General features: G+C 40.0%; 1 protein-coding gene across 1 annotated transcript in view; it reads left to right on the forward strand.

Moving 5' to 3' along the window:
- The window catches only part of fbxw8 (F-box and WD repeat domain containing 8), a 32,137-nt gene extending 16,939 nt beyond the window's left edge, over positions 1-15,198 (forward strand). Inside the window, exons 8-11 of the mRNA XM_033618888.2 lie at positions 5,537-5,664; positions 11,326-11,499; positions 12,714-12,830; positions 14,680-15,198. Coding sequence (XP_033474779.1) covers positions 5,537-5,664; positions 11,326-11,499; positions 12,714-12,830; positions 14,680-14,845 — 585 coding nt within the window. The 3' untranslated portion in view covers positions 14,846-15,198. The remainder of the gene's footprint in view (positions 1-5,536; positions 5,665-11,325; positions 11,500-12,713; positions 12,831-14,679) is intronic.
- The last annotated feature ends 25 nt before the right edge of the window (positions 15,199-15,223 follow it).

Consider the following 15,223-nt stretch of genomic DNA (forward strand, 5'->3'; position numbering starts at 1 on the left):
CATATTGTCTTGTTTTTCTTCACTGGATTGTGGCTCGGCGCTGTTCACTGCGAGTCTGCTGCAGTTTTATGTGCAAATCTGACAGCTTAAGGCACAAAAACTGCTCTGTGTCGATGATATAGAAGATTCTTATATCGTTTAGTAAACGATAAACGATATCGTTTAGCTTATGGCTTTGTCCTCTAGCCTTCGCTGTGTGTGTGTGCGTGTGCGTGGGTGTGTGTGTGGTCGGACCCAGTCTCCAGATCCTCATTACTACTCACCACCTTGTTGCCAGTGGACAGGGGGCACCCAGGCATCCGCCCAGCTAGTGGCTGGGCGTTCAAGACAGGCTGGCATCTCCACTGGCAAACTATCTATCCACTGCAGTGGATCTACCACAGAGCACAGAGCACAAGTGCTGTCAGAAAACCTGTCGTCCTCTCATTGCCTCGAGTTCAGAGGGCTGGTTGGACGCAAGGAAGGATGAATGAATGGTCTGATGTGCAGTAGAACATGGGCTTTGTAGATGTATGGGTAGTTAAATGGAGGATGGATAGAAGTGCTGTCACAGATCAGGATCAAGACATCAGTCCATCAGGATCATTTACGCAGTAAAACCCCAAAACAGATTGCCTGGGTGAAAATTGAGAAAAGATTTAAACAAGCTCAGTTTGAAATATAATTCATCACACTCAAATGTAAGTGATTATGTGAGTATAGAATAAGTTACAAAGTCAGCACAACCAAGGTTGGAGAGTGACGATTATAACATCAAAGCCTACTGTTGGATGCGGGGGTGGAGTTGAGGTTATTAAATGCTTTAAGAATGCTGTATGAACAGCAGACGTAGCAGCAAGTCATGGCTGCAGTTACAGCAGAGTTTAAAAGGATAATTAAGGCATAATTTTACCTTGCAGAACACAGGAGCTGCTGATCTACTGCTGCCTTGATCTGTAGTTTGTTTGACTTACTGTGTGACTTTGCTAAATCCGAACTAACCCTTTAAAATACCAAAGTCACATGTAAGCATACAGTTATACAGCACATGTCTTTGAGAGTTTGTAATCTGATGTTTTGATATAATTTTGCTGTCGTTAAACAGAGACCCCTTTTACTTCAATTCATCAACAATTTTCTCAGTTTTTGGATTATTCGCTCACCTTGATGTCACGCCAGAAATACAAAGCTGTCTTTCTGAATTCAACACGACACAAAGTGAGTAATTGATATTCAGATGGTCATTTGGGGGGTGGAGTATTCCTATAAGACCAGCCAGTATGTTTATGTGGGTGCTGCCTTGTGGCCATTACCCCGGCAGGGACTAAAGACACCAAGGGAGGATACTATCTAGTGAGCACCTTCAATGTGAGGGAACCAACCACTACGCCAGGCACTCGAGGCCATCAGGGTAATATACTGGTGAACTGAGCTGGTTAAATATCACTTTATTGAAACTATCTTCACTAAAGCTGGGTCACTACATAGCATGCACACAGACTTCCCCAATAAGACTGCCTCCCATCAGGAGAACAATACTCTTGAGGCTATTATACCGTAGCACCTTAATCACATGCAGTTTCAGGAAGTTAATATTCCAGTATGTGCATTCAGAGCAGTTATCCTGGTGGACTCTGGGTAGTCTACTTTCTTTGCTTATCCGTCTTGCCTTTGTTTAATGAGTTTGGACAACAGCCAACAGGTCCTAACCACAAACCACTCAGCGCAACTAAACCACTTTGTGATTTGGCTTTTCTTGTCCCTTTGCTACAAGCTTCTTGTTTGTCCGGGGAGAAATCTAATTTAGCTGTGCACAGGGTACAACTGTGGAAACACACGAAACAATGCAACTGTTGTATATTTTACACAAGTTTGCGACTCTGCTCTGCCCTGCGGGATGAGTTGGAAGCACCCACCCACATGACATCAAACCACAGACCTGCCATTATCATGCATCTGGTCCAATGTGCTAATCTCTGTTTGTCCACATGGTGTCTAAACCAAACGTAGCTCTGAATCCATATTTGTTTGAGATGTGGGTGTTTGTGTGTGACAAGGATGGCGATTCATGGGCCATGGAGAGCCAACAGTCTGCAGATTCTACTCAAATCTTTAACCTCAGCTGGTGATTTCACTTGTTAGTTTCTCTCTCTACTTGATGGAGCTGTAATCAGTGAAATCAGCTGGTGGCGTCTTCAATTGGAGTGAAAACCTGCAGACATTTGGTCCTCCATTGCACATGGTTTCCATTCCTGCTGTATGATATTCCACTTTGATTAAAATAGAAACCGAATTCTGCTCTTTGGCCAAATGTGTTCAACAATGCATGCAGCGGCAACATAAAATCTTTTCTAAAAAGTGCAGCAATAATTGCCAAAATTTTCATCTTTTTTAAAAGCAAAGGGAGTAATTACATTAACTTCCCAGTTCAAGCTTCCATTAGAGTTTCCTTTGTTTGCAAGCCTCACTGGTGGTCCAGCAAGTGCATTAACCTAACAACTCCTCTATGGTCATGCTCATGATTATTCTTCCTCAAAGCTGCCTCAGTCTCTAAACAGCCCCCTTTATAATCACACAGCGGCTCCTTTGCCTCCCTCAGCGACGTTTCTTCATTTTAGTGGGCGAGGTGGGCAAATATCTAATAAAAAATATCTTCCCGAAACTGTAATGATTCATCGAGAACAGCAGGCTGAACCTCATTTCTGCACGCCCCCCTCCCTCTTTCTCAGCTTGCCCCCCTTCTCTCTTCCGCTGTCCAAATCCTATCAAGCTGTCATTTCAAAGTCCGGTGTGATTTGGGCTTTGCCCCGGGGTGGTGCACAATTAAAGCTCTGCTTGGCCCAAATAAGGGACACACAAAAACTGCTGGCACCTCCTCAAGGCTTACATCATGCCTCTTTTTTTTTCTTTCCTTCAAACTTCCTTATCTTTGTCGCTGTCTCTCCATCACTCTCTCTTTCTGCTTTTCCCTTTCTCTCCTACCTTCTGTCTCTCCCTCTCTCTGTCTCCCCCACCCTCCCTCGGTTTAATTTCTTAATCGTTTTAATTATTCAAAGGCAATTTTGCCTGGCGGTTATCCTGTTTGTTCTGTCTCATTTGGATGAGAAAACACCAGCCGCTAATTGACCAATTAGGCCAGCTCCAGATGACATCATTGTAGTTTGTATGAAGAAAGTTTGTTGCAGACAGTGAGCCAGAGGCGATGGTGTGCATCTCTGTCTGTAATTGAAGTATGTCCCCGGGTTGATTTTAGTTTTTCCTCCCGAATTAACACTTAAGTTCTGCTTTGTTTTTAATTAACTGGCAAAGCATCACTTCAGTTGTTTGTCTTTTGTACGATATATAATATCCAATATCAATGAAGGAATAAAAAGAAACTGAATGAGAACACATTTTAAGTTCACCAACAGTACAACAATTAAACTTTTTTCTAACTGTCTGGCAGCTAAAATGAAAGGTAAAAAAGGCTTTGAGTGAGTTAAAGAGGAAAATATGACCCCATTTCTATAATTATATATACAAATCTCAGTACTTAAGATCTCACATCCTGAGTAAAGTCAAAATATTAGGACAATTATTCATTTTTGCTGCATTGGCTCTGCACTCCATCAGCTCAGATTGTGATAAAACAGTGAGTCACTATGAGGTGAAAGAGCCGAATTTAAGCTTTAATTTGAGAGTTTATGTTTAAATCCACTGAGCAGAGTATGACTTGTAGCCCTTTTTATACATAAGCACCCAAATTTAGAGGCAGAAGTTATCATGAAGTTGTCATGATGCTAAATACAAGTCAGTATTAGCTGTGACCAGCAGCTCTACAGCTTATTCTGGCGGCTGGCCAGTCAGTCCACAAGGAGGCTGAAATTTGGCATGGAGGTCACAGGTACTGCAAATTTATGCTTCCTTTTAATATTTGGTTTTGCAAATCCTTTGCAATGACATGAAGTCCACAACCAATAGACATCAATAGACACATAGTATATTCCATGGTGATGCTCTGCAGCGAGTGTAAATATTCTTTAAGCAAGTTTGGCTTTATGTCTTCGGTCTAAGCTTTAGCAGCTAAAACATTATTTGTTGAATTCAGGTAACTGATGTGGCCAGTCAAGACAGCAGCATAACATAATTGTGATTGGCCCCGGTACAGATATTTATTCTTGGGCTCTTGCCATCCCAAACACAAGCACATGCCTTTCGCTAAGCCCCAGCATTTGTAATGGTACGTCAACTTGTCGGAGTAAGCATGGAGCCCACACTGTAACTAACTGCACTCCCTGAAGAAATATGATCATACTTTTGGAAAAATTAAATAGTGATTCCAGAGAGAAGCAGACAGAGGGGTCTACAGTCTGTGTTTAATTGTGGAGACAATAAATATGAAGGGAAACTTTGCCGATAGCTGTGTGGTATCGCAGTGTGTGCAGATGAACGGTGCCAGCAACCTGACCTCCGCCATCTGCACACAATGCAATGACACAGAGCTGGTTGAATATCAGCAAAGTTTCCCTGCTTCCCTTCACTGGTTCCTGTACAGCAGGGTCGGTCTTTGTTTCACTGTTACAATCATTAAAAAGCAAAAGCAGCATGTGTATACATTCAGTAGGCTGTATCTTCAGTAGCTAGCTAGCTAACCCTACACTTTTCAGGGTTTGATTTTGGTTTTGGAACAGGGAAGAAACGTAGATCTTTTTCCAACCTCTCCAGATAACGAGTATCATTAATACACGACGTGCCCCGGGCACAACATTTAACTCCAAATCCACAAAACCAGCCTGAAAATGAAAGAAATCTGAAATGGTTGCATTAGAGTCAATGGAGCACAGCTGTGTCATATGGACCCTGGTCTGAGCCGGCCTGATGCTACGTTATGATTGGCCAGTCTGCGTGCAGGGGCCAGACTTAGGGAAGGATCAGTTGGGCAGGGGTTGTCGGGGAACGGTCCACCCAACTTGGGCAGCAGCACTGAGTCTAACTTATGTAACAGCAGCAACAGAATGTTTGCTAATCCGGCAGGGAGTTGGGGCAGTCTGGGATCAGACCCCTTGGGGGTTTTAGCTGGCTGAATTTGAGTTGCCACAGCTAAGGTCTGTGAGTTGTCACCCACTTTCCTCCTGGTGGGGTAAGTCTAAAATACACCGCCGCCCAACGGCCCGCTTCGAAACAGCCGAACTTGTTGTTAATCTGAAGGGTGTCAATCCCATCCTGCAAACCAGCCTTTGATCAGCACCACAGACAGCAGCCAAAGTGCCAAATTTGTCACAATAATCTAACAACCTGCCCTGGACTCAAAGCACCACAACCTAATTTCTCCAAGCAGGAAATAAATCGTCTTCCTACACTGCACTGGTTGCACCATTGATATTTATGCTATGGAGTCAAGATCATCTTACAGTTTGTCCCCTAAAAGTCCTTGGTTGCTTTGGTGAATTGTTTAAGATATTTGTCCTGTGGCACTGACTTAAAGTCCGGACTATGTATTTAAAGAGATTAGAGTCATCTCTTGATTTGTGCATTTGGAGTTTTAATGATTGAAGTTTGTGTGCATTCTTGCTTTCAGATCCACGTCTGCAGCCTAGAGACAGGCAAACCTGTGGCTTGTGTTGGTGACTCGGTGGGAGATTTCACTTGCATCAACCTGAGAGACAGCCCTCCTCACCTGCTGGTGTGTGGAAACAAAGACAGGAGGTAGGACACTAAGACAACAACAAACACTTTCAGACAGACTGACTCCCTGGATTTATTCAGACATCACAAATGGTTGAAACCGAGCCAAGAACTTAAGCTGAAAGGGACGTCTGTTCAATAGTTTTCCCACAGTGGCACCTGATGAAAGAAGCTGAGGCTAGCGTACTTGCGATGGAGAACAGGTGTTAAGAAAGTGTGTGAGAAGACAAAGCTGTATTCAACTTGTGCATTAGTCACACTTCTCAGCCTCTCTGTTGCCTCGAAAAACAAAGCGTAGTGAAGAAGAAGACAGAGGCGCTGACATACGTAGATGTGAGATGTTTTGTTCTTTGTGTTGAATAGAGATATCTGTCTTTCTCCATCCTCCATTACCTGGGACACTATACAAGGAAAAAATCTGGCTGTCTTGGTCACATCCAGCGACAACACACACATCCATGCATGTACACACACATGCCACATCGCTAACCTGGCTCTCCAGATGAGGAAAGACACATAAAAGAGCCATTCTCATCTATTCTGCACTTGTTAGCGGGTGCTGCGGTGCATGAGCTGGCAGGAAAAGAAAAATCCCTGGCGCGTCTTCGTCCAAAGCTGCCCCTGCTGTTTCTATTCAGCACCAAATCCATCTGGCTGTTAAGTAGTTGGCTTAAAGCGAAAGACAGACCACATCATATTGTTTGGGTTCTGTTTTTTCCCCCATCTTTTTACTTATGACTCCTAGCAACTGTACAAAATACTCCGTTAAAGATCTTTTGTCAAGTGCCAAAAGGAAATGTTCAGCATTGTTTTGACTGAAGAATTGAAATGGTTGTTTTCTCGCCAGAGCATTGTCAGAATCTTTATCCAACTCCTTTCTGCTTTACTTTTGGTCTTTGCTTTCTGATAGATGTGTAGTTTTGTTGAGAGAGAGCCACACACCAGCTTGGCTCTTCCACTTTGGCCCCAGCTAATGCAGCGCACAGTCGAAAGACAAATGGGGGAGACTGAGGGACAGTCGGCGATCTTGGCCCTCTGACAGGGTGGCTGAAGGCCAAAGCCTAATGCATCCCTTCTTTTTGTCCAAATGAGTTTTGTCCCTCTGTTTTTTGGGAGATCCAGGGAGCAAATGAGCGGTCTTGGTAAGGGCTGTTTGGAAGAAGGCCACATCTGTGCAGACGGGAAAGATGTGGGCTAAGAGCAAAATTGGATACAGTAAGAGAGAGGGAAGAAATAGAGTGTCGTACCTGTGGCTATTGGTCGCTTATCATTATGCAGGTCTTCATTTCTTGAGTCCAGACAGGAGAACACTTGAAGTCTTGGATTTGACTCAACTTGTTCTTGCCAGTTCATAAACTTTCAAGATGACCCATTATGCACATTTTCAGGCTCATACTTGTATTTACAAGAACACGTTTTCACACTTGAATGTTAAAAAAACACTTTATTTTTTACTCATACTGTCTTTGCTAGAACACCTGTATTCACCCTCTGTCTGAGACGTTTTGTCTCAGCGTTTTCAGGTCTTCTGTATCTGCGCTCTCTACGTCTCTGCACTGTTATGCCAAGAATGAAACACAACACACATCGGAAAAAGCCACATCAGGGGAACTAAACGCTAATGAATATAAGTAGGTTTTGAACCTGGACTTAAAAGACTCAATAAAGGAGGTAGATCTGATTGGGTGGGGGATGCCGTTCCACAGTTTGGGGGCAGACACAGCAAAGGTACAATCACCCCTGAGCTTAAGTCTGGAGCATGGGACAGCCAGGAGCCCGGAGTCCAGGGACCTGGGGGGTTAGGAGGTCTGCGATGTAGAATGGGGCCAGACCATTAAGGGCTTTGTACATAAACGGGCGAACCTTAAAGACAATTCTGTTCTTTACAGGCAGCCAGTGAAGAGAGCCTGGCAATCTGGTAGCAGCGTTCTGAACCAGTAATCCTCTTCAAACGTATATCTAGCAATGTTTTCATTGCTAAAGGGTAGAGTAGCCCAGTGGTTCCCAAATGGTTCGCCCACTGGGTCCAGATTTCTCCTTAGTCCTTAGTTCAAGGTCCACACAGTTTAACATACTGTACATATAGCGTCTTACTTTTGATTGGCCATGTCGTCAACTACTTTGCTGCGTCTGTTAAGTAGCTGTTCTTTATTCACTCACTCTAAAGCAGGAAACGGCACTTCAAAATAAAAGCTCTGTGCTGGAAATTCACTGTACTTTAAAACAAAGCGTGGTTTTTACAAACTTGACACATTTGGAGGTCACTCGCGAACCATTCAGAATGGACCCGCGACCCACCAGTTCAGACCCACTGGAGCAGTTGACACAGATGTGTACATCAAACTCTTGTAGTCTGGAAGAACAAATTGAGAAAAACAAAATTAAGGAGTTTTGAACTTTTGAATTGACACTGCCTTTCACCTGTTGTTGCATTTGGTTTAATCCGGCCTCATTCTTGACTTGATCTTGTAATAGAATATGATGATCCTCACCCACAGGTTGTAACTGCAAAGTCTGCAGGGCAAAATTTGGCAATACTGCCACTGTGCACTGCAGCAGCCAAAATGTGTTAGAGTCTCGAAGTTATCCTTTCATATGGAATACTACACAAGACCACTTGGGATCATCAAATCACAGATTTACGTCAAACATAATCCTCAGTGTGCGATGATTAATGTCTGGTCCAGCTGAAGGGAACTAACTGGAGTTATCCGAGCCTCTCCCACACTTCTCTTATTAGGCAGAGCTCCTCCTGATTAATGAAGAGGAGTCTGGCCACTGACAGCTCACTGAAGACAGAGGTGCCTCCAACATTAGATTTATGGTTCCCCGCAGCCTGCCAGTAATGCTCAGTCCTCATTGTTTAAACGTGTGCCTCCATCACGTAATGCTACTAAACAAGCAAAACTAACTGCGGACAACAGGACCACAGTGCCCATTTAGCCATTTAACTCTGATTCTTGAAAACATTTGTGGGAGAGGAAATGAAATCTGTTTGAGTCCCCAAAGTGAATTTGATTATGGAAATGAAGTCTTGGAAGAAGGCTGAGCCTGGATGGAGTCATGTCCTGGATGCTTTCAGCTGCAATAAAGCCACAATGACAACAGATGGAGCTGAAGGTCCCCTGGGCTTGTGCTGCTTATAAAACCCAGCAAGCAAAATCCCTGCTGTTATTGCCTTTTTCAGATAATAAATACTAATACAAATGGTATTAGTTATAATAATAATCATCATCATAGTAATCATAATGTCATAAAAGTGCATATAACAAGTATTTTAAAGCAGAATTTATGAAACATACTGTGGAGAGGATGAAACACAAATATTCATATTTATTCAAATAAATACATGGATAAAAATAATAAACACATTAAGTACAAAACCAGACATTAAACAAATAAATAAAAAAGATAAGAGTCGGATTAAGTCACAAACATTCAAAGTCTGTTAAAACACTGATTTCAAAGAGGAAGCTCAGTATGACAGGTTGTCTGCTCGTGACCACAACAGCCAGTGTTTTAAATGTGATCAGCAAAATCCTCAAATCAGTTCTGTATTTGTGTTTCCTTTGTGCGGAGATGTGTGACATATGTGCACGTATTGAAAACGGTTTGAATCGTGTGTGTAACAGTTTGTTATCTGCTGTGTGTTGACTCGGTGCCAGACCGAGCACATTTGGCGCCGTAGGCGAGCTTCCCCTGGTGACCCCCCCGCACCCCTCCTCTAAACAGCAAGCAAAAATGTGTTATTGATTTTATCCATTATATTAATTTTATTAAGTACAAACAAGAACAAGAGCTAATGAGTCATCAACACAAACTGTCATTACATTTCTATTTACGCTATTTACATTAAAAATGTTACAGTATATTATGTCATTAAAAAAATAATGGTATAGTATACCATAGAAATGTAATTGAAAGTGTGAAAAAGGTCATAGTGTAGTATGTAAAAAATCAAATATATCATCACACATATCATAGTATAGTCTACCATAAAATTTTCATAAAAACTTCATAGTGAAATTAAGTTAGAGTACAGTCTGAGAAAAAAATCTAAAAAGAGAAAAGTCATAAAATGTCATAAAAAGTGTGAAAGTATAGTACGCCATGAAAATGTCATTGTAAAACGTCATAAGAAAAGAGAAGTTGTCGTTGTCATGTTACAGCCTTGTTATATTAGGAGCTAATGACAAATCAACACAAAAAAACTATATAGCTAAAAAACAATAATAGTAAATAACAAAAAAATTAATATAGTTTGTGCGAATTGGTTGAAATTCATCTTTTTCCTGCATCCTTGCTGAACCCATTTTAAACAGCCAAGTACTAAACCATTGCCGACTGTTCTGACCAATAGTCGTCATTTAGGGCCATTAGTCGACTAGTCGCCCTCATGTTTACGATATTAATTTAATGATTAAATGATATATTGTGAGTGGGGCAACACGATGGTTTGAGTTGAAGGTGTGAGAAAGAATAGTATCAGTAACATTGATAACACTGTGCTACATTACAGAGAAATACAAAACTGTACTAATGAACCTTCATTAATATAGGCCTATATTTTATCTACAAGTGCACGTCACACACTGAGCGAGCCACCTGTTAATGACGCTGTGGGCTAATGGGCATGTAGCTACTTCCATGTTTCAGATGATACGTCATGTTTGTAGTCGACCAATGAAGATGAGTTTACATATCACCTTGGGTTCGTCCTTCACCTTCTCAAAATGATCCCACACTTTGGATTTCCTGCCCGACATGTTATTAACTAGCCTGTGGAATAACCACAGGCACCAGCCCTGGAAATTAACCTGACTCCTGTCTGACTGCTGAGCGTAGACACTTCCTGTGTCTGTCATTTTGCATCCCCATGCCTTTTATCTGTGTTTTTGTTTTGTTGATTCATTTTTTTTTTTTACTGTTCCGCAGAGTTTAAATGTTGAACTGCTTCATGTTTAACACCTCCTACTTGATCAGCTCAAATCTAAATTCTGTTACATAGCTTTCTTTTTTTTTTTGCCTCTTCCTCTGACCCACTGTTGCAATACTCCACTTGTACCATAGTGGATGTCTCAAGCTTTATCTACAGTTACATTACATCAGTTCTTGTTTTGTTGGTTTCTGTCCTTATGTCACACTGTGGCAGATATATTCTGCTGAGAGGAGATTAAATAATGTCATATTTGGATTAAGTTCAGGGTAAATAAGGCTGGAACTAAAGCTTTCATTGGCACATCTGCTTCACTTGATATTTGTCTTTGGTCTCTTGGCTGAATGTTGAAAGTTCCTTCAGAAGTGAGAATAGTGTCCTTTTGTCTGTAAATGAATGCTCTCTTTGACAAACAGTACTCTCCGTCTCTTGTGCGGTCTTGGAGTTCTGCGTGTCTGTGAGCAGGAAGTGAAATCCCAAATTACCACGCTTCACTCGAAATGACTGATTCTATTGTACTCACTTCACTTCTTATTCTTTTATTTGACTCCCTTTAAATCACTCCAGAGAAATTCCTAAAAAAGAATTTAGCAATATAAAACATACCAAGTGATAGGCTCATATTGATGTAGTTTGACCCATAATAGAAAGCATCATGTTTCTCAGTTGACCTAATTACCTTGACATTGCACAAAAAAGCACCACATTTCTCAACAGATCCTTTGTTCATCTCCGCTCTGTTTCAGGGTGAGGGTGTTTGACCTACGAGCTGGCTCCTCTGTAGCGTCCCTGTACGCCCACCACCTGGGCGTCACCTCGGTGCAGGCAGACGACTGGAAGATTGTGAGTGGTGGAGGCGAAGGATTGGTGTGCGTGTGGGAGATGAGGATGGGAGCGAAGCTGTGGGAGATGCACAACAGGTGGGACTGTCTTTCCCCTGAGTCACTGAGAGAAGATACTCTGATTAAACACAAGTGCACATTAACTGATGAGTGATATGTTTATTTCAATGCAGTTTTGACAAATTCTTTATAGTCTGCATAACAAATATAAGTTGCATACAGGCTTTTATTTTGAAACAAATTTAGTGCCACATGCACATGGTCCAAATTAAAGGAAGATGTGATTGTAGCTTTAAGCTGTTCATTTATTAGAAAACATTAAAGGGGAGCTATTATTCCTTATTTTCTGACATATATACTATTACAAGGATTGGTGTTCATATTAAATGTGACCAAAGTTTCAAATAATGAGGTAAATCTATGCAATAGTGCTCTGTTAATACTCTGTTTCCAAGGTTTTTTTGGCTAAAAGATGACCTCATGACAGATTTCTTTATACGGTCATCTGCTCCAGGCAGGCTAATACAAGTGTCAACATTACGTAGCCTGCACTGCTACATGCTAACATCAGGGAAACAATTAAACATGGATGCTGATATTATAAACTTATTCATATTTGTGCCGGACCATGTCCTGTTGTGTTTAGAAGCTTTTATTGGTGATTTTAAACGGGAGAAAGTGCTACTATGCACAGTCATTCCCCGGCTGTAATTACACTGCTACTTGTAGCCGCATATTAACGTCAGTGAAACATATCATCTTGGTTGCTGATGTTGTTATTTCTCCCAGATTTCAGCTCATGTCAGGTTGTGTTTAGAAGCTTCTACTGGTGATTTTTAAGAAGAGAAAGTGCCAGTATTCTCCATTACAGTCATTCTCTGGCCACAATGGTGGTGCAGAGACACAAAGGTGCAGTAGACCAAGAAGCGCTGACCAATTAGAGCAGACTGGGCTTTTATTTCATGAAGTGGACTTAGAGAGACAGGCGCTAAACAGATAGTGTCAGACAGAGGGTGAATACAGACGGTCCAGCACAGACAGTATGAGGAAAATCAAGTGTTTTAAAGAATGTAAACATGCTCTAGTAGAAGCGTTTAATGAAAGTATGAACCTAAAAGTGAGCATAATAGGTCCTTTTTAATTTTGCGTCACATGTAAGGAATAAAATTGGGACATTTAAACATCTTTACATTTGCTCAAGAACTATTTGTACAGAAAGACTCACACGCACAAGTAAAAAAAAATATTTATATATTTTCTACTAAAGGTGTTGTTTTCTATCTCGGCTGCAGACATCCTGTAAGGCATGTACACTTCAACACCAGCACCCTTGTAACAGCCAACATCCCGGATGACAAGTCGCCAAGGGGGGCCTGCATCACAGACGATGACCTTACAGCTCACCGAAGGTCACTGATCTCCCTCCCACACTCTTCTTCTTCTTCTTCTTTGTTTAACCTGGAATTTTTCTTGACATCCACCTCCCATTTCCCACAAGACTCTCTGAGTCAGAAATACTCAGTGTGCTCATTCACTGCTTCTCTGTACCTTTGGATTTATAGAAGCAAAGGCATATGCCATAAAAAGTCATACAAAATGCGTAACATAAAAGTCAAGGTATAGTATGTTAAAAACTTTCATAGTATAGTATGCCATGAATATTTCATAACAAAATGCCATCGTATAGTATGCCATATATTTTTATAGAAAATGTCATAGTATAGTATGTAATAAAAAAATACCATAGTACAGTATGCCAAAATATTTTCATAATAAATGTCATAGTTTAGACTGCCATTCAATTTTCATTAAAAAAATATAAAAGTATAGTCTGACAAAAAAAATTCATAAGAAATTTCATGGTAAAGTATGCCATAAAAAATTCATATAAATGTCACAGAATAGTATGCCGTATAATTTTCATTAAAAAAAAAAAAGTCATTTAAAATGTCATAGTATAGTATGTCAAACAATGTCATAGTATAGTACGTCATAAAAATGTCATGTAGTATGTCAGAAAACATGTCATAGTATAGTATGTCAAACACTGTCATAGTATAGTACGTCATAAAAATGTCATACGTAGTATGTCATAAAACATGTCATAGTATAGTATGCCAAAAAATGTCATAGTATAGTATAGTATGTCATAAAAAATGTCATAGTATAGTATGTCAAAAAGTGTCATAGTATAGTATGTCAAAAAATGTCATAGTATATTATGTCAAAAAGTGTCATAGTATAGTATGTCAAACAATGTCATAGTATAGTACGTCATAAAAATGTCATACGTAGTATGTCATAAAACATCATAGTGTAGTATGTCAATGTCATAGTATAGTACGTCATAAAAATGTCATATGTAGTATGTCAGAAAACATGTCATAGTATAGTATGCCATAAAAAATGTCATAGTATATTATGTCAAAAAATGCCATAGTATATTATGTCATAAAAAATGTCATAGTATAGTATGTCATTAAAAATGTCATAGTATAGTATGTCAAAAAATGTCATAGTACATTATGTCAAAAAATGTCATAGTATATTATGTCAAAAAGTGTCATAGTGTAGTATGTCAAAAAATGTCATAGTATATTATGTCAAAAAAATGTCATAGTATAGTATGTCAAAAAATGTCAGTATATTGTCAAAAAAAATGTCATATGTAGTATGTCAGAAAACATGTCATAGTATAATATGCCACACAATTTCAGAAGAAATGTCATGGTAAAATATGCCATAAAAAATATCATGACATAAAAATAAATGTCATAGTGTAGTATGCCATAAAAATGATCAGTATAGACTGCCATAAAATCTGTATACAAAATATCATAGCATGGTATGACATAGTATGACTCAAGAAAGAAAGAAGAAAAGAAAAAAATGAGTGCATTTCCCAAAATGTTAATTTCTTACTATAACTGTTTAAATGGAAATATATATATACCATTGCCATTGTCAAAGTAATTACAGTACCTTGTTATTACAAATGGGGTAGTTGTTAGAATGGCTGGAAGCCTGTCTCATGCCACTTGTGTCATTAATTTCCCACTTTCTCAAAATTAAATTGGGACCACATCTCCCAGACAACCTGCTGCTCTTCACAGTGGGATTGTTTTCTTAATGCCTGCAAACCAGCATGTAACAAACTGAATTATGTCTGCTCCAGTTTTAACTTTTTCTTTAAAAAGTGAAACAACTAATATCTCCGTTGTTAATATTGTTGCTCATATAAATGTTTTTATCCTTCAGACACAGGGGAGTCATCTGCCATTATGACTTCTCTGAGGATGCGTTGTCACAGGATCACATCCTTCCCATCTGCAGGTCCGACTACACTGAGTCAACCGGCTACAACTACAACATCGGCCTGGCTGTGCCTTATGACAGGCTGTCTGGCTCCCATCCATCCCACTGATATACAGTTTTCCAAACTGTAACTGGACTCAGTGAGTGACTGAAGGAACAAAAAAAGACTTTTACCATTGATCAGTTTGATTTTCCAAACTGTAATCTTTTATTTAATTTCTTTCCTTTTATCATGCAAGTCAAATCAAGCTTCTTGGAAATGTAACATGTCAGTGTATGTTATCTGTAACTGCTGGTATTTGTAATTTACAGTGTAGAAGCTGCCTAGATGTTGCACAGGATCACAGACGTGTAAACCATTACAGTAAAATTAATCAATTTTTAATCGAAAATTGGTTTCCTGGATTTGATTCGGTGTCACTGTGCATCATCACAGCAATAAAAAGTCAAATTTTTACCTCATTCACTGAGTAAAATTTTTCTTAGT

The sequence above is a fragment of the Epinephelus lanceolatus genome, chromosome 9 (genome assembly GCF_041903045.1).
Source record: "Epinephelus lanceolatus isolate andai-2023 chromosome 9, ASM4190304v1, whole genome shotgun sequence".
NCBI lineage: Eukaryota > Metazoa > Chordata > Actinopteri > Perciformes > Serranidae > Epinephelus > Epinephelus lanceolatus.